This window comes from Mesoplodon bidens (genome assembly GCF_964165515.1).
Source record: "Mesoplodon bidens genome assembly, chromosome: 4".
NCBI lineage: Eukaryota > Metazoa > Chordata > Mammalia > Artiodactyla > Ziphiidae > Mesoplodon > Mesoplodon bidens.
Window position 1 is genome coordinate 64,040,583 of NC_138160.1, and position 25,538 is coordinate 64,066,120.

At 39.6% G+C, this 25,538-nt stretch overlaps 2 protein-coding genes across 4 annotated transcripts in view; both read right to left on the reverse strand.

Annotated features, from left to right (window-relative positions):
- The window catches only part of ARSB (arylsulfatase B), a 204,535-nt gene extending 189,618 nt beyond the window's left edge, over window positions 1-14,917 (reverse strand). Inside the window, exon 1 of one of the 2 annotated variants that reach the window (XM_081230417.1) lies at window positions 13,270-14,916. In XM_081230417.1, the coding sequence (XP_081086543.1) occupies window positions 13,270-13,578 (309 nt within the window). In that variant the 5' untranslated portion in view covers window positions 13,579-14,916. Of the gene's footprint in view, window positions 1-13,269 lie in introns of both variants that reach the window. The other variant, XM_081230418.1, reaches the window with a different exon arrangement.
- Window positions 14,918-20,088: 5,171 nt separating this feature from the next.
- Window positions 20,089-25,538, reverse strand: part of DMGDH (dimethylglycine dehydrogenase) — a 64,260-nt gene continuing 58,810 nt past the window's right edge. Inside the window, exon 16 of one of the 2 annotated variants that reach the window (XM_081230416.1) lies at window positions 20,089-20,489. In XM_081230416.1, coding sequence (XP_081086542.1) covers window positions 20,343-20,489 — 147 coding nt within the window. In that variant the 3' untranslated portion in view covers window positions 20,089-20,342. Of the gene's footprint in view, window positions 21,281-25,538 lie in introns of both variants that reach the window. The other variant, XM_081230415.1, reaches the window with a different exon arrangement.

Consider the following 25,538-nt stretch of genomic DNA (forward strand, 5'->3'; position numbering starts at 1 on the left):
ACCTGGAGGAATCAGACTCCCTGACTTCAGACTATATTACAAAGCTACAGTAATCAAGAGAATATGGTACTGGCACAAAAACAGAAATATAGATCAATGGAACAGGATAGAAAACCCAGAGATAAACTCATGCACCTATGGTCAACTAATCTATGACAAAGGAGGCAAGGATATACAATGGAGAAGACAGTCTCTTCAGTAAGCGGTGCTGGGAAAACTGGACAGCTACATGTAAAAGAATGAAATTAGAACACTCCCTAACACCATACACAAAAATAAGCTCAAAGTGGATTAAAGACCTAAATGTAAGACTGGACACTATAAAACTCTTAGAGGAAAACATAGGAAAAACACTCTTTGACATAAATCAGAGTAAGATCTTTTTTGACCCACCTCCTAGAGTAATGGAAATAAAAATAAAAATAAACAAATGGGACCTAATGAAATTTCAAAGCTTTTGCACAGCAAAGGAAACTGTAAACAAGATGAAAAGACAGCCCTCAAAATGGGAGAAAATATTTGCAAACAAATCAATGGACAAAGGATTAATCTCCAAAATATATAAACAGCTCATGCAGCTCAATTAAAAAAACAAACAACTCAATCAAAAAATGGGCAGGGCTTCCCTGGTGGCGCAGTGGTTGAGAGTCCGCCTGCCAATGCAGGGGACATGGGTTCGTGCCCTGGTCTGGGAAGATCTCACATACCGCGGAGCAGCTAGGCCCATGAGCCATGGCAGCTGAGCCTGCGCATCCGGAGCCTGTGCTCCGCAACGGGAGAGGCCACAACAGTGAGAGGCCCGTGTACCGCAAAAAAAAAAAAAAAAAAAAAAGAAAGAGAAAAAGAAGGGCAGAAGACCTAACCAGACATGTCTCCAAAGAAGACATACAGATGGCCACGAGGCACATGAAAAGCTGCTCAACATCACTAAGTATTAGCGAAATGCACATCAAAACTATAATGACGTATCACCTCATACTGGTTAGAATGGGCATCAGCAGAAAATCCACAAACAACAAACGCTGGGGACGGTGTGGAGAAAAGGGAACCCTCTTGCACTGTTGCTGGGAATATAAATTGATACAGCCACTATGGAGAACAGTATGGAGGGTCTTTAAAAAACTAAAAATAGAATTACCATATGACCCAGCAATCCCACTACTGGACATATACCCAGAGAAAACCATAATTCAAAAAGACACATGTACCCCAATGTTTATTGCAGCACTATTTACAATAGCCAGGACATGGAAGCAACCTAAATGCCCACTGACAGATGAATGGATAAAGAAAATGTGGTACATATATACAATGGAATATTACTCAGCCATAAAAAGGAATGAAATTGGGTCATTTATAGAGACATGGATGGACCTAGAGACTGTGAAGTAAGAGTGAAGTAAGTCAGAAAGAGAAAAACAAATATTGTATATTACCGCATATATGTGGAACCTAGAAAAATGGTACAGACGAACCAGTTTGCAAGGCAGAAATAGAGACACAGATGTAGAGAACAAACATATGGACACCAAGGGGGGAAAGCAGGGTGAGGGGGGTGTGATGAATTGGGAGATTGGGATTGACATGTATACACTGATGTGTATAAAATAGATAACTAAGAAGAACCTGCTGTATAAGAAAAATGAAAGTAAAAAAATATAAAACAATGTCATTCTTCTCGTGTAATTCTCTTGTTTTGAAAAATACAGTTATTTTCCCCAAGTTATTTACATTAATATGTAATGGAATTATTACTGCTGTTTTTCAATGAATAAAAATATTTTTAGATTTCTATTTTAATTTCGGACATAGTAAATTTTGAAAGGTATAACCACACAAACGTATGCTCTATGGGGTCTTCAATTTTTAAGCATGTACAGAGGTCCTAAAACCAAAAAGTTTGAGAAGGATGTTATGTCTGACAGTCATCACTGTTACGAGGAAAATAGAGAGAGAGATAGTGACAGGTGACTCTTTAGAGAGGATGGCAAAAGAAAGCTTCTTTGAGGAGGAGATACTTGAGCAGAAATCTGAATAAAATAATAGAGTAAGAGAGAGCCTTGCAAAAATTTTGGGCAGAGCAATCTAGGCATAAGGAATAAGAATGCAAAGGCCCTGAACTTGCTAGGTAAGTTCGAAGGCCACATGGAAACCGGTGTGGCCCTTGTCACAGCTCCTGTGCTGAGGGATGATACTGCACCCACTGCTGGTGCACAAGAGGGGTGCTTGGTGGCTTCCCTCATTGCCTATCCAGACCCTCCCCTCCCTACAATGTTACCCCTCTCCCCCCGCCCCAATCCCTTGTCCTTGCTTAGCCAGGGAGGTGCTCTCCTCTGTAGGAAGCGGGGTGGAGTCTCACATTTAATTCTTCACCGACACCAGCTTTCCCTAGCACTCACTGGGCACTCCTGATTTCCCTAGAATAAATGGGGCTCTGGGGACACCAAAGGTTGACAGTGCCAGTTCTCAACCCAGCCATGACTCTCTGGCGCCTCCATCAGCTGTCAGGTGGGTAGCAAGCAATTATTGATAAATGGTAAAAACAAAATGTGTTTGTAAATGATTTACTTGCTTTTATAATTTAAAGCATAATAGCCCGAAGCTCAGAGAATTAAATCGCATCCCAGCTCTTTCACTAACCGTACACTAAACACTCAGCACCTGTCATGGTAATACTGTAAGCATTGTCATCAATAACATATCATGCCCTCTCACCTACATTTCAATACACTTTCTTGAGGAGATGGGGTGGCATTATACAGAACATGCACCTAAGCCTGGGCCTGCCCCCTGGAGTGGGATGTGGTGCATATGAACATCAAATGACATGTATACTGGTTCTAATCTGTAGTTCTGCTGGTGCTATTAAATACTGATTTAGCACTGATTTTCTCAGGTTCAAATATTGACTACTCAAACCAGACAGATTTTTGCCTCGTTTTGTTTTAAATTCATGGCAATAAACAGATACAAAGTAAACACAAAAACAAAACAAAAACCCTTCAAACTCACCATCTTTTCTTTTTAATTTATTATAAGCTACTTACTATTAAATAGTTTTCTCATAAGCTTTGACATTGTCCTGAATTTCATTTTTTTGTGTGTCTGTCCAGAGCCAATACCTTTGGAATTGTCCCTGCTGTTGCTTGATTTCACGATACCTTTCCATGCCCTCCTAAAAGAACCATGTGGAATATCTTAAATGTTAAATTAAAGTGGGTTTATTTTGAAGGTGATAATATGTTCGCTATCTTGATTATGTGCTAACGGCTTCACAGGCATGTACATATCAAAACTTATCAAATTGTATACTTGAAATATGTGTAGTTTATTGCATGTCAATTATACCTCAATAAAGCTGTTTAAAAATAAAAGTGAGTTTAAGTTTTCTATTTAGATTTTTATACCTTGACTAGAAATAACTGGACATATATTGGGATATATGCCACATGCCCTTCATTTGCCCTCCAAATCCCCAATCTGCCTTCTGTCCTGTCTCCAGCCTGGGAAGTTGACCTACTGGGGCCAAATCAAAGGGCTCCTGCACCTTCTGGTTCTGACTGGGTTCAGCCAATGGGGAACCCAGACCGGGATTGGAAGGAGGGAAGAGGTGAGTGGCCCTGAGTTGCCAGGCTGTCCGTATCCTGCAGGCCATCCCAAAGGTGGCCTTCTTTACAGGACTCTGTTTCTAGGTTCTGGTCACTCTTCTTTCCTTTCTTCCCCCTGGTCTAGGGGTAGTAACAGCTCCAGTGGGTTATACACTATGCCTTGTGTTACCCCACACATTCATACCTTTTCAAATAGTCCCTTTGCAAATAAACCCTCCCTAAATTATCCTAATTTGAATGTGCCATCTTTTCCCAGCTGGGACCCTGAATAATAAGGATGTTATAATACCCAAGCTGGGAAAGGGAAACATTGCTTTCTAAACATACACACGCACACACACCCACATCCCTCACATAGTAGAAGGATTCTGTCCACGGTTAACGCTAGAAGTTCACTCAGTAGAAGATTAATCCTGGGTTCAAAAAACTTCATAATATATACTAATTGGCAACAGCAGAGGATAAAGAAGGATAATATTTCATGGAGTTCAAAAGACCCAGTGGAAATAAACGTTATGTGCAAATTTCTTTAAATGGAAAGCTCATCCATCACATGCAGAGAATGATCTCCGATCACTCTAAAGCACTGCCAAGGGATGCTGTGTGATTCACTTTTCCGAGGCCACATGGGCACCACACCAGGTGGTCAGCTGAAGCCTGCCTCTATTACCTGCAATCACACGGAGTAGGGAACATTCTTTTCAGTTCCTGAGAATTTATTCGACAGAACATTTTTATGGCCTTACTGGGAGAGGGGAAGCCAAAGTCTGGATGATGGCCAAAAACATGTTTTTGGTCTGTTAAAACACTGTTTGAAGTAAGGAAACTGTAGTGTGTAGAGAAGCAGTAAACAGGCGAATGAATGCAGAGCTGGTTGCAACCCAGCACTTGAGTTTAGCACAGAACTGGAGAGCCACGCCATGCTTCATGGGAAAGGATGATAACAAGGCACCAAGAAGAATCAAAAGAAAAAATAAGCATCACTTTGGCAACCCAACAGCATCTAAAACAACTTCATTCTAACACCCATCTTCAGTGTTTGGAGAGTAGGTGTTGAATGGAGAGGTCCTATAGATAATATATTAAAGTCCAAAGGGGCTACTCTCTTTCTTCCACATGTAGCTATCTCTTCTTCACTAAACCAAGTCTTTGAAAAACAGTTTCTCCTAAGATTTTACTTGACTGTCAAGGATTCCCTCCACAAAGGCAAAGGGTCTACAAATTCAGTAAAGGACCTGACTTGTCTCTGAGTTCTTTCTATGAGATAACTGATGAGAAATCTTTGTTTACATGGTTTGTTGCATGTAAAAATTCATTTGATCCTGTAAGTTATTCTGTCCCCTGTAGACCTGGAATATACTATCAGAGTGGTCTCATGAGCATAAAAGAAAAACCCACTCTCCTGGATGGGGGAGGAGGAAGATGGTTCCCACATCAGAACCTCTTTATTTCAGCTACACTTACAATAAACTCTCCCAGGGGCCAGGTGACCCACTGCTACATACGTGGCAATGGATGCTATTTCTCTCCAAATCTCAATAGTGTTGAGGTAACATCCAGGTGAACAGAGGAAGATTCTATCCTGTCAGTCTGACCTGTGCAAGATGAACTCATTGCAACCATGTATTTGTGCAATACCTCCTGCTGCAATACTTGAAAAACCAGAAAAACAGGCAGCTCTACTATTCCACTTTATACACCAGAGAGCCTAGAGGGAAGCTTCATGACGAGAACACAATCACAGAACATGCTGGTGGCTGGCCAGGAGTTCGGAACTGCCAGCCTGGGCCTGGGCCAGAACACTACAGGTTTTAAACATGGTCAAGTACCACTCAAGCCACCTTAGGGTTTATTCCTGGAGATGCCCCACAGAACAAATGGATAGTGGAGAATCTGCTCCCTTCCCCCTAAGCCTTCTAAAAAGCCATCAGCTGCCCATGCTGCTGAAGCCAAGAGCTACAGAACATACATTATGTGTGTTAGGGGCCTGGCTTTGCCATCCGGCCTGGTCCTTCAGAACTCAGGCTGCAGAACTGGCTGGTATCACTAGCAGTTTTAAAGGTCTATTTATTTTGGTGTTGAGTAGCAAAGAGTGTAAATCTGACTAAACCACCAAGGGATGTTGTTTGTAAAAGGAATAAACAAGGCAAAAACTGTTTTAGTGCCTTCCTCTGTTTAAATTATAAATCCAACCAAAAGCCCAAAATGAAAAGGGAGGAAAAAGACTTTTTAGAGAAGTGATATGCTTAAGGGAACAAAAACAGAGTTACCAGACAGTAACAGCTTATGCTCAAAGTGATTCTTGGAATAATAAACCTCAAATGTCAATCAACCAAAAAATCCATAAGTCAATGGGTCATATTCCACTCAACCCCAAACTTATTTCCTCTTTTCCAGTTACTTGGGAAGTAAAAAGGTAAAGATCAGATTTTTTTTTTTTTTTAGTATCTTCAACACTTGCAGACTAAGGCCTCCAGCTGCCCCTTCCGTTTTGGGAAAATGCTCCTGGGCTCTGGCTAGGCTTAGGAAGGACACCTGGCTTCAGCAAAACAGAAGACCCATCAGAGCAAGTCATCCCCAGGGCTCTCTGCGTTAAAACCCGGATGTGTTTTAGCAGGTGGCCATCTTGCTTATCAGTATGGAGCTGATGCATCCTTTACTTCTCCTCTTAAATGAGCACGAGAATAAAGACTAGCAAGTTCTTTATCTTTGGAGGCACCTATGGCCTCTGGACTACATGCTCCTCTTACACTCACTCCTTGGATGCCTTTGCCAGGAAGTCGTATGAACACTCCTAATGACTACATCTTTCCCCAAGACTCGCCCCTTTCTTCCAACTCTTGACTCCTCTTTGCCCCACTTCTAATCTTAGAGTCCAGGGAGAGGTAACCAGGGACAAGAGACACAGAGGGGCAAGCACTTGGAGGGCTGATAAAGAATGGGCTGGCAGGATACTGAAGGCAATGAGAAAAAGCAGCAGGGAGGTGAGGGCAACCCCAGGCAGAACTGCTTCCTCTTTCACGCCACAGTATGCAATGCCCTATTCTGCCTGCAGCCGTGGGTTTTCCCTGCTCACATCCTTCAAGCAAACTTGAAGCAAAAGTCAAAAATTACCCACAGTGCTCCCGCACAGCCTCCTTCCTAGATTTCCTGTTCAAGGTTCTGCTTCAGGTGTGAGTGAAAAGGCGTGAAAGTGTCTTGTCCGTTTATCAATGTGATTAAGAGAAATGTGGCGTGGGTCCCTTAAGAATGAAACCTTGGCGTCATCTTTCATTGCTTCTATCCTCTGCCAAGGTTTCAGAGTTCTGGTGGAGTGGCCCCCTCAGGTCCCAAGGTAAGAATGTTCCCAGGTGAGGACCAAAGTTACTTTACTCTTTTTTTTTCCCAGAAGGAAGTGTTTCTACTAAGGCCTACCAGTTTTGTTACCCTTTCACCTTTTAAATTTCTTAAAAAGGAAGCCAGGGTGCTAGAAATGACCTGTCAACCCTAAGCAGTTAAGACAGTGAGCTCTTTCAGGAAATGCACAGGTGTTAAAGTGCTTAGCACATTCAGTCATTTACTTGCTCAACACCAGGTGCTTCTCCAGGCCAGAGACAAGTGAAGCAATCTCATGGAGAAGCCGGACCTGAGAACAGACAACCACGCTTAAAATGTGAACTAGGAGTGCAGAGGTGTAATGAACATTTTGTGCTGAATAAAGTCAATTTGTAAGAATAAGGAAATTCAGTATTTTTAAGTCTTTTGTTTGAACTAAAAGGGGTATACAAATTCTATTAGAAAAGCTGAAGGATTTTTATTTATTCTCCCACTCTTATAAACATCTTTATTATATGTATTTTTTATTTTTTTGGTACCCCAGGTGGGACACGAACTCACAATCCCTGGCTTAGGATGTGTGTGTTTTTTATTGAAATATATTTGATGTAAAACATTGTATAAATTTAAGGTGTACCACATGTTAATTTGATACATTTATACATTATGATAGGATTGCCATTGTAGTGATAATTAGCACTTCTATCATATTATATAATTATCCTTTCTTTTACAGGTTGGAATCATTAAGTTCCAGTTTCCTAGCAAGTTCAATGGTTATAATACAATATTATTGTCTGTATTCACTATGCTGTGCATTAGATCTCTAAGTCTTATTTGCTATGCGTTGCAAGTTTGTACTCTTACACAACTGTCCCAACTTTGTCCTAACAAAGACAATGTAGTACTGGCATAGGATGAACATAAGGATAAAAATACTCACAAATCATATATCTGAAAAGGGTTTAGTATCCAGAATATACAAAGTGTGGGCAAGGAGGTGGGGAAATTAGAACCCACATACATTGTTGGTGGGAATGCAAAATGGTACAGCTGCTATGGAAACAGTTTGGCAGTCCCTCAAAAAGTTAAACATAGAGCTGCCATATGATCTAGCATTCTACTCCTAAGTACATACCCTAGAAAACAGAAAAACATATATATGTTCATACAAAACTTCTACATGGATGTTCACAGTGGCATTATTCATAGTAGACAAAAAATGGAACAATCCAATGTCCATCAACTGATGAACGGATAAATAAAATGTTGGTATATTCACACAATGGGATATTATTCAGCCATGAAAAGGAATAATACATATTACAACATGGATGAAAGGACATCTATTGTATGAGTCCATTTTATATGAAATGTCCAAAATAGGCAAATCCATAGAGATAGAAAGTAGATCAGTGGCTGCCAGGAACTAGGGCAAGAGGAGAATGGGGAGGAACTGCTAATGGGTTTCATCTGGGGTGACGGAAATGTTCTGAAACTAGACAGTGGTGATGGTTGCACCACCTTGTGGATATATGAAAAACCAATGACTTATATATTTAAAATGATTAATCTTATGGCATGTGAAATATAACTTAAAAATACATATATAGGGAAATAAGCATATCATATATTGCTGGTAAGAATGTAGACTGATACAACCTACTGAAGTATAATTTTGCAATATTTATCAAAATTACAAATGCCTCTACACTTAAATCCAGAAAATTCCTTTTCTAAGAATTTACCCTACAGATATATATTCAAACATGTGCAAAATGACATAGGTACAAGGTATTGACTTCAGCATCCTCTGATATATCAAAAGGCTGGAAACAACCTGCATGTCCATCATTATGTGACTAGTTAAATAAATTATGATATATCCATCTAACAAAATATTATACAGCCATAAAAACTAATGAGGATGCTCTTTATGTAACAATATGAAATTATTTCAAATGTTAAGTTAAAAAAATGAGGTACAAAACATTGTGAAGAGTATGCTACCATTCTGATCAGTTTGGAATTTGTAGAAATAGGGAATCACTATGCTGTATACTAGGAACTAACATAGTGTTATAGGTCAGTTATACTCCAACAAACAAACATACACAGAAATAGAGATCAGACTTGTGGTTAGCAGAGGTGGGGGGGGGAGGATAGATTGGATGAAGGCAGTCAAAAGGTACAAACTTCCAGTTATAAGATAAATAAATACTAAGGAAGTAATGTACAACATGATAAATACAATTAACACTGCTGCATGTTATATATGAGAGTTCACTTGTTAGAAGAGTGAACCCTAAGTGTTCTCATCATAGGAAAAAACTTTTTCTTTTCTTTTTTATGAGATGATGGATGTTCACTAAACTTATTGTGGTAATCATTTCATGGTGCCTGTTCATCAAGTCATTATGCTGTACACCTTAAACTTACACAGTGCTGTATGTCAATTACATATCATTGAAATTGAAAAAAAAGAACCCCCCCAAAAAAGAGTATGCTACAATTCAAATCAAAGGAGAGGGAGGAATATCTACATATATATTTACTTGTATATACATAAAATACTTTTGGAAGGATATATACAATTTACATAGTGTTGTTTGCCTCCAAAGATAGGTAACTGTATGCCTAAGGAACAGAATGTGTGTGTGTGTGTGTGCACGCACACCTGTGTATAGGGAGAGATTTTTGAAACTTTTGAGTTTTTAAACCATGTGAATGGATTTCCTATTCAAAATATAAATAAAATATAGATTTTATAAAATATTTTTTAAATAGTGAATGAATGAGTCATAAGGCTGTGGGAAGAAAACTAACTTAAGTATATAGAGACCTGAATTTTAGTTCCTGGATTACCAGTAACTACTTAGCTCATCTGCTGATCAATCTCCCTCTCCCCTCCATCTAAACTCTATAAATTTTTCACCAAAGTATACAAGTTTTAAAAGGTTCAAATGTGAGGATTTGGAACAATTAAATGTCTCAATATAAAAGGTTGAATTCACGTTCCTTTTTAAACAAGTTCCTAGCCGGGCAGCAAGCAGCTCCTGCAACTTGTAAGGCGGTGTTGGGCAAGATTAATCTCTCTTTCTACCAGTAGATGGAGATAGTGGGTAGATAATGTGCTTTTGCCAAGTTAGAAACTTGCTCTAGTGGACACAGGAGCCATTGAGTCAAAAAAATTTACAGCTAGAAAGAGCCTTAGAGTTCAGCCCAACTCCCGTATTTTACAGACGTGGAAAATGATGTCCTTCGAGGTCAGAGTCTGAAGGCTGACATGGCAAAGACTGAAACCCACATCTCACAACTCTTAACTGGTCCTCTTCACTAAATACTCTTATAAGCTAAAATCCTAAAATTCAGCATATATTGGGAATACAAAGTTCAATCAGTCAAAACCTGTTTATCACTTTGCGCTTTTCTAATCTAAAGTTAGATGATTAAGGAAGGTGGCACCTCTATTAAAGCATGATTGTTAGGTTCACAGATATGACTATTAAGCAGTTCTTTCAAGTACCTAATTTTGAAATAGTCAACAAATTTCCTCATTTTATTGTCTAAAATTATGCACATGACTCATTTTGAAATGAAACCTCTCTCCCCATTTTCACTTTACATTTAACATAAGGAATTCCTAACTTGAAATCTAATGGGTTAATTTTTTTCATCGAGATGTTTAGGAATGACCTATATGTCAAAAAATAAGAGAGATTAGCTAGTAAATCTGAAGCAGGTCTTGCGATGATTTTTTTAATAATTCTGAGTAGGCAATGTAGTGTAGTGGTTATAGAGCTACTGCCTGGTTCAAATCCTGATTCACAACTTACCAGCCCTGTGACCCTGGGCAAGTTTCTTAACCCCTTCCTCAGTTTCTTTGTTATCAGATAGGGATGATAATAGTAGTACCTACTTCATCGGGTTGCTGTAAGAGTTAAATTAACTAATACATGTAAAATGCTTAGAATGGTACCAGAATATAGTATCTGAGGCCAGTGAGGCTCCTTGGCTCTCCCAGAAATACTGACTCTTTTAAAAGAGGATGGTTGCTAACCAAAGATAATTTCTAATTGAGTCTCTTGAACTCAAACAGAACAGGGGAGAAAAGCCAAGCAAAATGTTTGGGGAGGCTAGCTTGCTACACTGATTGGCCTCTAAACACTTTTGGATAAGCAGCCTCTACCTTTCCTTCACTTCTTAACCTCAGGGTACTCTAAATACTTGTGTTTTTTTTTTGTTTTGTTTTGTTTCTTCCCAAGATGGAATGTTGATGACTGATCAGGGAGGATGTTCGGAGGCAAAAGCAGTCAGAACAAGTTTTTTAAGTGTGGTATTTGCTTTCCTGTTCAAGAGTATTGGAAGGGAGGAAGTTGGAGAAATGAATGGCCCTCCCATTCTTCTGCAATTTGAGTTCAGTTCTCTTACTTCAGATCAAATGCAGAACCATTTGGGCAGACCCTGTCTTCCCTCCTTTCCCTTCTTTATTCAGATGCTCTTTTACTCCTACAAAGTGTCCAGTGTGACATTTGCATCAGAGCAGAGATTTCTGATTCCAAGTAGCAGCCAGTTAGAATTGCGGAAAGTACTCAGGGCTGATGGTGAAGGGAACCATCCTTTACCTCCACTGCAAACCTTGACTTACTTTTAGTAGTAAAACTCTATCATTTCTGTTTCTAAAAGTCTTCAGACCACTGTGCAAATCTTTATTGCAAGTGAACCCTCCCTTGCCTTGATCTCAGGATAACATGAGGCTAGGGTTGATCTGAAAGGCTACATGAACACAGATTTGGGAGGGCAAGGTTCAGGCACATCCCTGTGACTTTCACAGTAAGGGCCCAAAGTATGGCTGTTGAATAAACAGTGCATACAAACTACCTGTTTATTGTATATTTAACATGGTCATAATCACAAAATGTCAATCTTATTCAGATTAAGAAAAAAAAAAAGAGTCCAATTTTAGCGGCCTGAGATGACTAGTGGATGCAGGAAAGGCACAAAACCCAGTTTACCACTTTCTAGCTGTGTGATACTGCCAACTAAAAACTGGCACTTGCCATCTGCCTCTACAAGGACTAAGTCATTGGCCACTGCAGCCGCTGACCTTCAACCCCCCTCCGAAAGGAGCTCAGGGTGGAGATCAGGAGCAAGGCACTCTGTGCTCTGGGAAAAACTGGCAGGACAGGCCTTCAGATAGTTAGATATTTTCAGGAGAAGGTTTTATCAGCCCAATTCTTGCACCTCCTCATATCTAGAAAAGCACTAAAATCATTAACAGTGACATCTGCTCCTCGTGACTAGCAGCAAGCCTCCGCCAAAACGTGTGCTTGACTGCACGCACCCCCTTCACTAACATCATATATAACACTGACCTTCCCCCCTACCTCTTTGGAGCAGTTTCTCAGAGCTATCTGAAATGCTGTCTCCCAGGCTATAGCCCTCATTTTGCTCCAGATAAAATTTAATTCACAGCTCTTACATTGTGCACTTTTTTCAATTAATAATTCTTAACATGTCATTGAACCTCTACAGGTTTACTGCCTAATGTGTAAAAGGGGATTAAAAATAACAGCTACCTCACAGGCTGTTTCAAGAATTAATTTTAAAAACAGTAAAGCACTATGCAAATGTTCTTGATATTCTTCGTTATCTAATGTATGCGTGCTCTCTACAAATATACTTTACTCTGTTAACTACAGAGAAGTTTTAAAAGAGATAATGAAGATGCTCAGAGGCGTTCAATACAGGTTACATCTGAAGGGAAAGTCAGCAGCCCAAGAAAAATCAACTTGGTTTTCACTCCAGGGCTGCTGAGAACTTGGAAAAATAAATCTTTGGTCGGGCAGTCCTAACCTCTGACCGCTGGGTTTACAGAAACCAAAAGCGCACCCACCGCGGGCTCTTCTTCGTTTTAACGCTCCTCACCACCCAGCTTTCCTGGCTCCCCATCTCTCTCCGCTTCACTCCTGGGTGCCCCGCCTGCTCGCTCTCCATCCTCCCGCTTCAAGACCGCTCGGCAAAGTCCATTCGGACCTTCAGCCCACTGACTCGCAGTGCCCCGCATCTGGCATTGCCCAGAAACCCCTTCACCCCGACCTTTTGAAAACGGAAGACAGAAACACCACCCGGAGAGGTGGGGCGCCGGGGGAAGAGAGGCGCCTTGGAGCCGGGCATGCGCAGAGGCCGCCGCGGGCTGCAGGCCTGAGAGAAGCAAGGACAGTGCTGCTAGGGCCAGAAGCTGTCTCTTTGGGACCCGGTTCGGGGAACCGATCCCGCCCAGGGCTCGGGGCCCACTTCTAAGAGGCTCGCGGGCCGGCCGCGGGCCGCCGGGGGCGCTGCGTACCTGGTAGCGGCCGGTGAGCAGCTGGCTCCGCGACGGCGTGCACAGCGGCTGCGTGTAGTAGTTGTCTAGCAGCACCCCGGCGGCCGCCAGCGCGTCCAGGTGCGGCGTGCGGATTTCCGAGCCGTGGAAGCCCACGTCGTTCCAGCCCAGGTCGTCCGCCAGCACGAAGACGAGGTGGGGCGGCCGGCCGGCCCCGGCGCCTGAGCCCGGCGGCAGCAGCAGCAGCAGCAGCAGCGGAAGGACGGCGGGGAGGAGCGGCCTCCGTGGCCCGGGGCCTCGGGGCAGGCTCGCCGCGCTGCGCGGGCCCATCCTGCGCCGCCCGCGGTGCCCGCGCCTCTGGCGCCCCCGGGCCCCGGGCACTGCTTATAGAATCAGGAACTGGGCGGCCGGGGCCTGCCCCGCCCCGGCACGGGATTTCACCCCCAGCAGGCCGCGGGCAGGAGAGGCCCGGCGCCGGAGCCTCCGCCGCCTCTGACCCGGGCCGGGGCCGGTGTGGTGGGGGAGGAGCCAGCGGAGAAGAACTCGTGCAGCCCTTGCTGCAGTGCTCCGTGGAAACTCCGCTGATGCTTGATAGGAGCTAAGGTCTCTTATCTTTCCACCGAAGAGCTTTGCCTCGTGGCATCGTAAAAGAGGAGCAGATTTGTTCTTTGTACTAACTCTTCACAGCTTACAAAGCATATTTCACAGCCCTCATCTCTTTAAATCTCGGAGCAACCCTGGCAGCTAGGAATCACAATTATTGCCTTTTTTCTTTTTTTTTTTTCCAGAATAAACAAGCTTGTAGTTGGTGGAGCCTAACCCAAACCCAGTTCCGACTCCAGATCTTGAGCTACGAGGTTTTAAAGGTCGTGAAAGAATCATTTCTAGCAGAATTATTTCTAGCAAAAGAACCCAGCCTCGTGCAGGTGGGGGGACGATGAAGAGGCAGAGGTCTGGGTGATGTTTCCGATTCATTTAAGAATAGCGTACGCCTGTGAAGCCATTTCCTCCCCACTAGCAAAAAGGGGTCAAATACACACTCTGACTGCACGGTGCCCTTTTGAAGGTGCAGTTTTACTTAGGCCTCCCTGGCTCTTGATTGGCGTGCTGTGTGGCCATTGAGTAGCTTATTAGTTTGTCCGGTTCATGAGCCCTTTAAGAGCTGGCTCCCCCAGAATCAAGTAGTGAACCAAAGAAGTATAGTATCTAATTTGCCTGAAATAACCTGTGGATGGAAGGAAAAATTCCCTTAGCCACATGCTCATTGAATTGAAGTTAGCCTTATGACCAGTATATTCCCATTGTCATCAAGACTCTGCCTACTCTGTGTCTGGAGATACACAATAACTGTTAACAGTTGTAGGGGAAGAAATTTTGCACAGCATCCTCTCAAGTTATCTGCATCTGATTCCATGGGAATCGTTTTACAACTTTATAGGCTGTAGATAACCGGTAGCGATGGAAACTAATTCTTGTTTATACAAATGCAAATGAATTCTATCCAGTGGAGTGGCATCCTCACCACCGCCGGAAAAAAGTTTTGCCTCCACTTACACATTTATTTAATATTCCTCATCTGGTCTTTGGTTTGTCCTTTGAACTGGTGTTAACACCTTACCCGTTTTCTCATTAATGTTAAATAAAATCTTTAACATGTATTCATTTTTATATATGTATTAGGGTCACGATTTTATCTTTTTTTGAAAATTATTCTTTAATATGTGGAATGTTTCCCTCTTACATACATAGAATTTTTTTTTCTTTGTATGAAGTAGATTAGTTTATGTTACATCCACTTTTCACCACTGGTGGAATCAATGAAATTTAACAGGAAAAAATTTTAATTTAGCATTAAAGTAAAAAGAAAAATTTTGAAGTGCTGTTTGACTCTCATTACGTTAAGGCTTGAAAATTCCATTTAAAGGCCCTGTAGGAGATCTTATAGGGCTGAGAATTTTCCACGGTGGCACTTGCACGCCCCTCTCTCCGTAACTGTTCTTCTCTAGGCTTCCTGATAGAAATCAAATTGCCGGAACAATGGCTGCTAACCTGCAGGAACAATTCCTCCTTTGACCAACTGCTCCAGAAACTACTAAACTTTCACTGAGCCTTCCCATGTCCTGAATTTTCAAATAAAAGCTTATGCAAATAGTGCTCTGGAAATGTGCACATCAGCTAATTAAAAAGCTAATTAATTCTATTTTTAATCTATGTATTGAACACCCATGATGTGCAGTACTTGCTAGTTATTGTAAAATCTCTGAAATGGAGTTAGTCTGTTGTTTCCTAATGATTAGATTCAGATTATGGGTTTGAACAGAAATACTGCAAAAATGTTGTCTTCTCCATGCTTCATATTAAGAGGCACATGTTGATTTGCTTTAGTATTTGATAACTTTGTTAAGGCCACCATTTCTCCCTGGAAAGTTACTATTTTCCCCTTGTAATTAATCATTATTTTATGGGGAGATACTCTGAGAATATGTATGTATTCTGTTATTCCTAAAACTTTCGCTTATTGGTTTTAGCACTTGCTAAAGCTAATGCTTCTTGCTTCAATCAATATTAGGATGATTGCCAAATGGTGATTTTCTAATTCTATCATTCTTCCTATAATTTATCAGTTGTCTTTCTACTGTAAGGAAGAACTTTGCATTCTTCCCCATTTGTTTATTTGTATCACTCTGAACTCATAGATTATTATTTTAATCAGTATGCTATAATACTTTATTTCAGTGCTCAACTTTCCTCTGATTTGGCCAGTGGGAGCCCCTTCAGTCTGGCTCTTGTATCCTTTTGGCATGTCCTCTTTAATCTTTGAGTACCCCCTCAATTTTTTTTTTTTTTTTTTTGTGGTATGCGGGCCTCTCACTGTTGTGGCCTCTCCCATTGCGGAGCACAGGCTCCGGATGCGCAGGCTCAGCAGCCATGGCTCATGGGCCCAGCCGCTCCGCGGCATGTGGGATCTTCCTGGACCAGGGCACGAACTCGTGTCCCCTGCATTGGCAGGCGGACTCTCAACCACTGCGCCACCAGGGAAGCCCAAAGGCTAAACAATTTTAAACATGTTATCTCTAAAGGTTTAACCATTGGGGTAGAGATAAGAATGGCAAGAGGTCTTTCTCCAGAGATAAAAACTGAAGTTTACTAACTAAATGTGGTTACTTGTGGTTGGTGTTACTCATTGCCCCATACTACCTTGAATAGTCCAGAAGGAGATAGACTTGAATATCAGAAAGAACAGCCATACTTTGTTATTTTAGATGTCACCTATTAAATTATTTTCAAAATATATTTAGTTTTGAAAATTGATCTGGGATGGGTTTGGTTCTACCATATGTAAGTGAGGGGGTGAGAGTCTTCTTAAAGGCTTGTAAGGTCATATACTGGACTTTAGAGATGAGTGTATAAGTTGGCAGTAGTTACATGCATCAGTTATATGCATTAACTGCTGTCAGTGCTAACTACTGCCAAGGCATTAAGAATCATCAAGTCTCCAAGCACATAGGAAGGTTATTTTCTCTAAGAAGCACCTTCAGTTTATTGTTTGTTTTGTTTTGTGTGTTAGTGTATGTGTATGTGTTGAGAGGAAAAGGATCAGTTTAAAAAAAGAAGAAAGATTTCTTTTAGCTCTGAAAATTCTCCCAATTTCTGAAATTGAGAGTCTGGCTAAAAACAGCTATGGCCAACTCAAATTGAAACTCCTTTGACCCCCTCATCTTGCCCGTTGCTTATCACCTCCTACCTCCTCAAAACCAACTAGATGAGAGTAGACAGTGGAAAATAGTACCATTTGTATAAAAAAGATTTTGACATAGCATTTTCTGTGTGCTTAAGACAGTGCACAGAAGTGTACATAGGTCAATGAATTCTCACAAAGTGAACAGACTCATGTAACCACCATCCTGATCAAGAAATAGGATGTTGGTATTGCATTTTGTCTTGTATCTTCTTTCCTTACCCTCAGCTTTCACCCAGCCTAAGCCTTAGTGTTCACACAATATTTATTATATACAACAACTGAATTGCATTCACTTTACCTGTATTGAATTTTTTTACATTGAATACCAATTTCTTAAGTGGTTCTAAGCCAGCTCTTTCCAGCCATCCTTAAATATCTCAAACCAATGTGAATACTGTATTAAAAAATAGAGGGTCACATTATATGACCAAAATATAAGAACCTACTTTTACTAGATAAAAAAGCACAATTAATATATATATGGTCTTTTAAAAAGTGAAACATGTACATACTTTAAATAAATCTAAAAAGGCATACAGTGAAAAGTAAATTTCAACCCCTCCCCAGAAATACTAGTGTTACTCTTCCAGAGATAGTCTATAATGTATAAATACAATTTAAATATTTACATTTTTTCCAATTTGAACCTAAATGATATCATGTTGCGTATTGTAATACACCATGCTTTTTAAAAACATTTATTTATTATTTATTTATTTTTTTGGCTGTGTTGGGTCTTCATTGCTGCGCGCAGGCTTTCTCTAGTTGCGGCGAGCGGGGGCTACTCTTCATTCCAGTGCACAGGCTTCTCATTGCGGTGGCTTCTCTTGTTGCGGAGCATGGGCTCTAGGCCTGCAGGCTTCAGTAGTTGTGGCACGTGGGCTCAGTAGCTGTGGCTTGTGGGCTCTAGAGCGCAGGCTCAGTAGTTGTGGTGCACAGGCTTAGTTGCTCCGCGGCATGTGGGATCTTCCCAGACCAGGGCTCGAACTCATGTCCCCTGCACTGGCAGATGGATTCTTAATCACTGCGCCATCAGGGAAGTCCATACACCATGCTTTTAAAAAATTATAATGTAAGTAGCCCTTTTAAATGTGTTAGCCCATCCCACGACCTCCTTCCATCCTAGTAGCCATGTTTGCACCTCTTGACCCTTTGGCCAGGGCTGAACAGAATGTTGGTGTTGTATGCCAGTCATTGTCTTTTGCGATGCGATCCATTTCATGATCTCTCTTTTCTCTGCTCTGTATCACAGGTGGGCCAAACCCTACAAACTACATATCCCAGGCTCCTTTACCTACGTGGCTCCCAGCTAGGTTCATCCAGTGGGAGGCACTTGTGAGAGATTGGAAGGTGGAAGGAAGAAACAAGCCAGGGTGTTTCTTCCCTTCTGTCTGCTTCGGGCAGCATCTTCACCGGTGTGGATATATCTCTTCCATGGTTCCTGCTCCCACTAGCAGCCCCTCTCTGTATGGTCCTAGTGTCAGCTTGGCAGCTGGCATCCCTTGCTGGTTCTCCATGTTAAGTTCCCTCCTCTGAACTACCTGGCAAGTTAGTCACACAGTGAGGCCACATGGAGAGAGGTGCCCTGCCAGCCCCAGGTGTTGCCAACAACCTTAGTGAGGTGCCAGACTTGTGAGCGAAGAAGCCACCCTGGATGACCATTTTTTAACGATTCTCTGCCCCTTTTACATGACGCAATTATTTTTAGTAATAATCACAAAATGAAATAATAACAACCAGAAAAGAAATGCAAAGAGTGAAAAGTTTCTATTAAACTTTGAATATATAGTCATGCCAGTAATAAATAAAAAAATAGAAATAAAATAAATGTTATAATATAAAAAAGCAAGGGGTTAATATTTTTAAATTATATTAAGTAGTTTTGAAAAAGGAAAATATTTATACCCACAAATTGGTCTATTGTAATAAAGTGGTCTGTTGCCTGTGAATAATAAACCTTTTCTGTTTTTAAGCTTTGCAGTGACTTCACTGAATTTTTTCTTTGCATATTAATATTTACCAGACAGTATAGCCATCTTTATCCAGTGATCTTTGCACAAAATTGATAGAACATTTTTTAAGCTTTTAATTTCAAAAGTTTCTTTTACGTGAGCAACAGATGTAAAAAAAACTAGGAAAGGACTTTAACATAATGACAAGTTTGGCAGAAATTCATAAAAATCTTTCACAACAAACTCCAGGAATTGCAATACTGCCTTTGGTTCTTTGGGAACAATTATAGTGGCTTTCAAACATGTCTATAGTTAAAAAGTTTCTACTAAAATATCTTCATCAGAAAATTCATCATACATTTCTATTACATACAGTAAAAACTTCTGAAGTTTTTCTTCATCTGCTAAAAATCAGAGAAAGTGGCTGAATGGTAACAAACTTTGACGTTATTTGATCTATTGCTTTAGAACAAGTGCCCAATTATTGGTGAAAAAGATGAAGGCATTCAAATACTGCTTTACTGATTTCTTCTAGCAATGTAAGATCAGCATCTTTTGTTGTTTCTCCTGGCATTCTTTAAAATTTGACTTTTTAAAATAAATGACCATTTCTTTAGATTTTGTTTTTGCATAGTCAGTTGCCTTCTCCACAAGTTCTGAGTACTGTTCCTTTGATCAGAGTCTGCTATAATAATATTTTATGTAAATAATTTTCCAGTAACTAGTTACTGAAAAGTTACAACTTAGGTAACTATTAAATTGTGCCACTGATGTAGCGTTATATTTTCTCAATTCTTTCATTAGTTTTAACACAATTAACAATTGGGCTACAGAGAGGCAGAGAATGAAAAGCACCTATACCCTATACCAGAACTGGGAGAGAGGGTCTGGATAATATTCTTAATAATTAGCAAATGTTTGTTACCAAAAAGATTTCCTTCATTTCTCATGTAAGAGGAGATACCAAAGATAAATGAATGGCATGCTGAAGAGTTCTGATACATGATTACTTTTATAAAACATTTAAATGTAAATTTGGCATGTTTTCAAAACTTACAAGTTAAGAAATTATTTTAAAATCAATTCTAATTATAGAATCTTATTATGCTTCACATTCAGCTTCTTTAATACCTATTTACTGAACTTTTCCTAGGCAGCAAGTGTGTGTGTAGAACAAATAAATGACAAACTAACTTTTATGAAAAATTTGATTTATTCTGTCAACTAAACCCAAATAATTTCAAGAGGTACATCAAAGAATTATTTCTAAATGGCTTTCTTTTCTTGCTGTACACAATATTAAGGGCAATCCTGTCAGCTCTTAAAGCTCTTGTTTGACCTGCTTTGTCAAATGCCTGTGAAATGATATTCAGAACGGCACAATGTGATGTCAACTTGCATTAATTCTTTCCCAAAGAGAGGTGTTCAGTATTCAGACTGTGTTTGTACTGGCACAATTTATGTTTCGGCTTCATCTCAGAAGGTTTACATGTACCGTTTCCTTTGGAAGACTCTGTTCTTTTTTGCAATTTCTCTTCTAAAACAACCTTTGAAAGGACAATAATGACGTCCCATAAAACTGCTTTCAGGGAAGTCATTAAGAAAGTAAATATTTCAAGGAATTGAATAAAAATGTTACATATACCAATATTAAATTTTACTATTTTCTTCCTAGATATATTATGAAAAATTAAAATGATCTCTTATTCAACTAGTATTTTTCAATGAAGTAAATCCATCAACAATACTGCTTTTGTCTTTATGTAAAACATAATTTGTTTTCAGCTAACAAGAACCACATACAAATGTTTCTAAAATTATATAATGTTTTCTACTTCAGTTGTAATAATGATTGTATGTTAGCAAACACTTAAATGTTTTGCTGAGTTTCGTAAACAACAATATAGAATAGTAAAAACACTAGCTTCAAATTTCTTCATCTGAAACAACAATGTAAATCACTCATCCATTATTCTATCTTGCTTAGAAAACAAGAGAATGGTTTTAAGATTCTGATGATTTTGAAATAAATTTTTGGTTTCCCCTATTCCCCAGCAAATCAGTTATCATTTTCAGTACAATCACATAGCAACCATAATTCAGTTGCCTTCTCAAAGTCTTTTCAAATTTTGTCCTTTCCACCTTTTTTCTGAAGCTGGTTTCTGACTGGTTCCGTCAACACCAAGGGTTCTCGTATGACGGTTGCTGAGTAATTTTTGCCTAATAGTTCAACTTCCACTTGTTGTCCCACTTTACTTAGCTCTACAGGGACGTACGCAAAAGCCAGACTCTTCTGGATGCTGTAACTGTAGCTTCCAGAGGTTGTGTTGCCAACCACCTGAAAAACAAGACCCTACCATCCTCAGCATCTTGGTCACAGCTTTGTGTGCCTCCTCTTTAGATGAAAATTCTCAAAAGATACGTTCAACTTACAGAGTTTTATGATATGCTGTCTGTGAGGATAACACTAGGAGGAAAACTTCACTTTTTTGAGAAGCTTAATGAAAGTTTAAAACTTATGAAAAACAATTCTCAAAATACACATCCATGTTGCTCTGAAATTTCTCAGTTTTAAATAATTACATCTAGTTTCTTAATACCTAGCACTATTTTGCTCAGTTTCATGCCAAGAGATCTGATAGGAAGAAGAATCAAATATTTTCATTTTGAACTTAAAAAAATTCTCTTCCATCAAACTAGCATGGCAATAATAGATACAAAGGAGAAAAATCTAAAAATCCAAATGCAAATCTAGTCAACTGTTCCTGCTGGCATTTAGAAAATGGCCTGCCAGAATAGTGCTGAATTAAACTCTATTAATATATCCATTGTCAATGTGAAGTGAATCTTCTATATGAATATATACAGATTTAACAATTCCTGGTAATTGCTAGGCACTTAAATAAATGTTAACTTTACCCTCTCTAGCTCTACCATGTACAAAACATTTTTTTGCTAGACATTCTGGAGAATGAGTAGAGGTCTGGTTCCTACCCTCATGAGCTTCCTGCCTAGTTGAGGAATTAACATACAGACACGAGAAACAATAACCAGGAAGCCAAGGTAGGCAACATAAGTAAGCCAGGATTTGTTCTACATTTTGAAGGTAGGTGGAGTTAGGTGGGTAGAGAAGGGGGATAAAACTTTCCAACATGAGTGGAGACGTGGAGTTCGGTGTGAATGATCAAAATTAACAGGATGAAATAGGATAACTTGGGATGGCAAACCAGAGAAAAATACTGAACAAGGAATCAAAATTTAGGAGATAAAAACAATAATTTTATGCTACCAAAAAAAATCTATATAACAATCCCAATTAGAAGATTAGATCTGGTTTCCACAACTCCTCTTATCTGAAGGAAAAGATGCAAGAAAAGGAAAAACAGAGTAAAATGCAAAAAAATTACAATACTGGTTTAAACACCAGTTTTTTTTTCTAACATCTTTATTGGAGTATAATTGCTTTACAATGGTGTTTAGTTTCTGCTTTATAACAAAGTGAATCAGCTATACATATACATATGTTCCCATATCTCTTCCCTCTTGCGTCTCTCACCCACCCTCCCTATCCCACCCCTCTAGGTGGTCACAAAGCAATGAGCTGATCTCCCTGTGCTATGCAGCTGCTTCCCACTAGCTATCTATTTTACATTTGGTAGTGTATATATGTCCATGCCACTCTCTCACTTTGTCCCAGCCTACACTTCCCCCTCCCCTCCCCTCAAGTCCATTCTCTACATCTGCATCTTTATTCCTATTCTTCCCCTAGGTTCTTCAGAACCTTTTTTTTAGATTCTATATACATGTGTTAGCATACAGTATTTACTTTTCTCTTTCTGACTTAGTTCACTCTGTATGGCAGACTCTAGGTCCACCCACCTCACTACAAATAACTCAGTTATGTTTCTTTTTATGGCTGAGTAATATTCCATTGTATATATGTAAACACCACATTTTTAAAAAGTAAAAGGAAGACAACAAAAGCAAAATGATACATAGCCTGACTTAAAACAGCTTCTCCTGGCTATGCAACATCGCACAAATCCTTACAGCCTTACTGTCTAGCACAGTGGCTGCTTATAGCTGCTGCTCAAAAACATCCATGGATGTGAATCAGCCTGGTGATATTTCAGCTGCCTCACCAAAGGGCTCAAGACAGTCAAAAGTCATATTATAGCATTTCTAGTCTCTTATGTATTTATGACATTAAGTACAGACTCCTATCACTGTAGCCCCAGTTTTTAATTATCTTGTTGAAACTCCAAATCAAAAGTTCTCCATATAATTTCTGAACTTGTTATGGTGATTAAAAAAAAGTGAATGCATTCATTAGTAAAAGTTTCTCTCTGGCAGATTATTAACTGCCAAGGTATTGCTGAGATAACACACGTTTCAAAATGGCTTTTCTCCTCTAGATCATATTTCCGTGATATAAAACTGGGATTTGGGTCAGGGCGGCTGGAGTTTTAATCATCGCTTTTTTGAAAGACCTTCTCGATAACTTTGGTTTCACTTCTGAGTCTCTAAAACAGAGATTTGTGTTTGGAGCTCTGGGACAGTTAACCTGGTTTTCTTGGGCATCTTAAGAAAACAGGAAGAATCCTGAACAAATCTCTTGGTCAAATCCCCTAACTCACTGGATAAAAAACCCACAATCACTCTTCAGAGACTGCGCGCCCCTTCCCATCTCTCAAAATCTCAGCAGTGATTCTTCTTGCAGTTATTTCTGCATTCGTAACTTTAAAGAAATAGCATGTTTATTTTGGGAGTGCTAGTCTTAAAATATTTATTGAATGCTTTGCTTTCTGCTCGATTACTTTCGTTTCTCCTTTAATTTCTCTCTAATCCAGGGGTTGGTAGTCCAAAGTATTTTAGAAAACTGGCCTTTCCTTTTATCTTATTACTAAGTCTCCAGGGAAAGGTTCTCCCTGGCATAAATTCTATATAATTCTACCTTAAAGTCTTCCAGATTCAATTAAATCCATTGCTTCGTTTTGCTCAGTGAATCACAAGAACAAACCACCCTCACCCTTTGCCTAGTAGATTCTCATATTCTTTGTGAAATCAAACATCAGCCTTCTTTTTACCAATGTAAACAATCCTCACTTATTTTTAGCCTTGTCTCATTCTTCTCTTAATTATGAGACTTAAAGACGCCTGTAACAGACTTAGAGAAGATAACATGGTAAATAACCTTTGAAAGAGGGAACATAATTTAAATTGGAAGATATTTGGCTGTCCCTGTGTGTTTTATTAATAATGAAAAAGAAGACTTTCTAAACTCTTCAAACTTCCTTCCTCAAAAACCTTTTCTTCAAAACTTACTTCCCAGCAAAGCTGCTTTTATAACTAATTTAAGCCCCTCTCATGCCCACTTATGCCTTGATTTTTTTATATAAAGCCTTACTTGAAATCATAATCCCTCCCTCTAGCACTGCCCATCTCCCAATTAGACTTTATTTTTCCCCAAAGTATTCATTGCCCTCTGACATGCTATTTATTTTATTTTATGTTCATTGTTTATCTCTCCCTCTCCTGGAATATAAGCTCCACAGGGGCAGAGATTCTTGTCTGTTTTGTTCACTGCTGCATCCTTAGTGTCTAGAATATTGCTGTCACACACTAGAACTCAGATCTGTTGAACAAATAAATTAACATGTACCCTATCGTTAGCACTGAAAATATCTGCATGAATAGAATACCAAATACAAGATGTAGAACAAGTCCAAAGTCAGGAAATAAAAATAAAAAATATTTCATATCATTCTAGAGATAAGGAAGATCAAAGAGTGTCATCTGCATGATAAAATGATGATCCTACTAAGCATCAAAGAACAGACAAGCTGATATCAGGAAATTTAAGAGAAATATTACTAATAACTAAAATTACAGTTGCATTAGCAGCTCTATAAACAGATGGCACGATAGGAAAGATGAAAAATATAATGTGTAAACTCGGTGCACAAATGAGGCAAAGGGAATAAAATTTTAAAATGGAACTTGAAGGGGATATATGTATACATATAGCTGATTCACTTCATTGTATAGCAGAAACTAACACAACAGTGTAAAGCAATTATACTTCAATAAAAAAAATGGAGCTTGGGTTTCCAGGGTTCTTCTTTTTTTCCAGCTTTGTTGAGATACGATTGACAAATAACATTGTATAAGTTTAAGGTACAGGTTTCCAGTTTTTTAACTTGGGTATGGTCACATTTAAGATGACTAAAAATCTGTCAGTTGATCATGGTCGATGTGGGGTTGCATACAGAATGTTATGACAGAGCTTCTCATTCATTCCATGGCCAAGTAAGACAGATTATCAGTAGAAGTATGAGTGCACACCGTATTAGGAAGACTGAGATAGTTGGATGAGAATAGAGTGAAAAATGTAGAACAAAAAGATGAGGTGAGGGAAGTGTAATGATCAGGGAAAAATTAATTAGAGGTGGAAAGAAACTTAGACATTATCTCACTCAGTGGCTTCATTTTGTAGGTGAGAACACTGAGACCCAGAGAGGCTCAAGCAGTTAGTTAATGGCAGACATGGTTATCAGTGGAAATTGTGGGCAAATCTTAAATCAGAGAAAGAACAT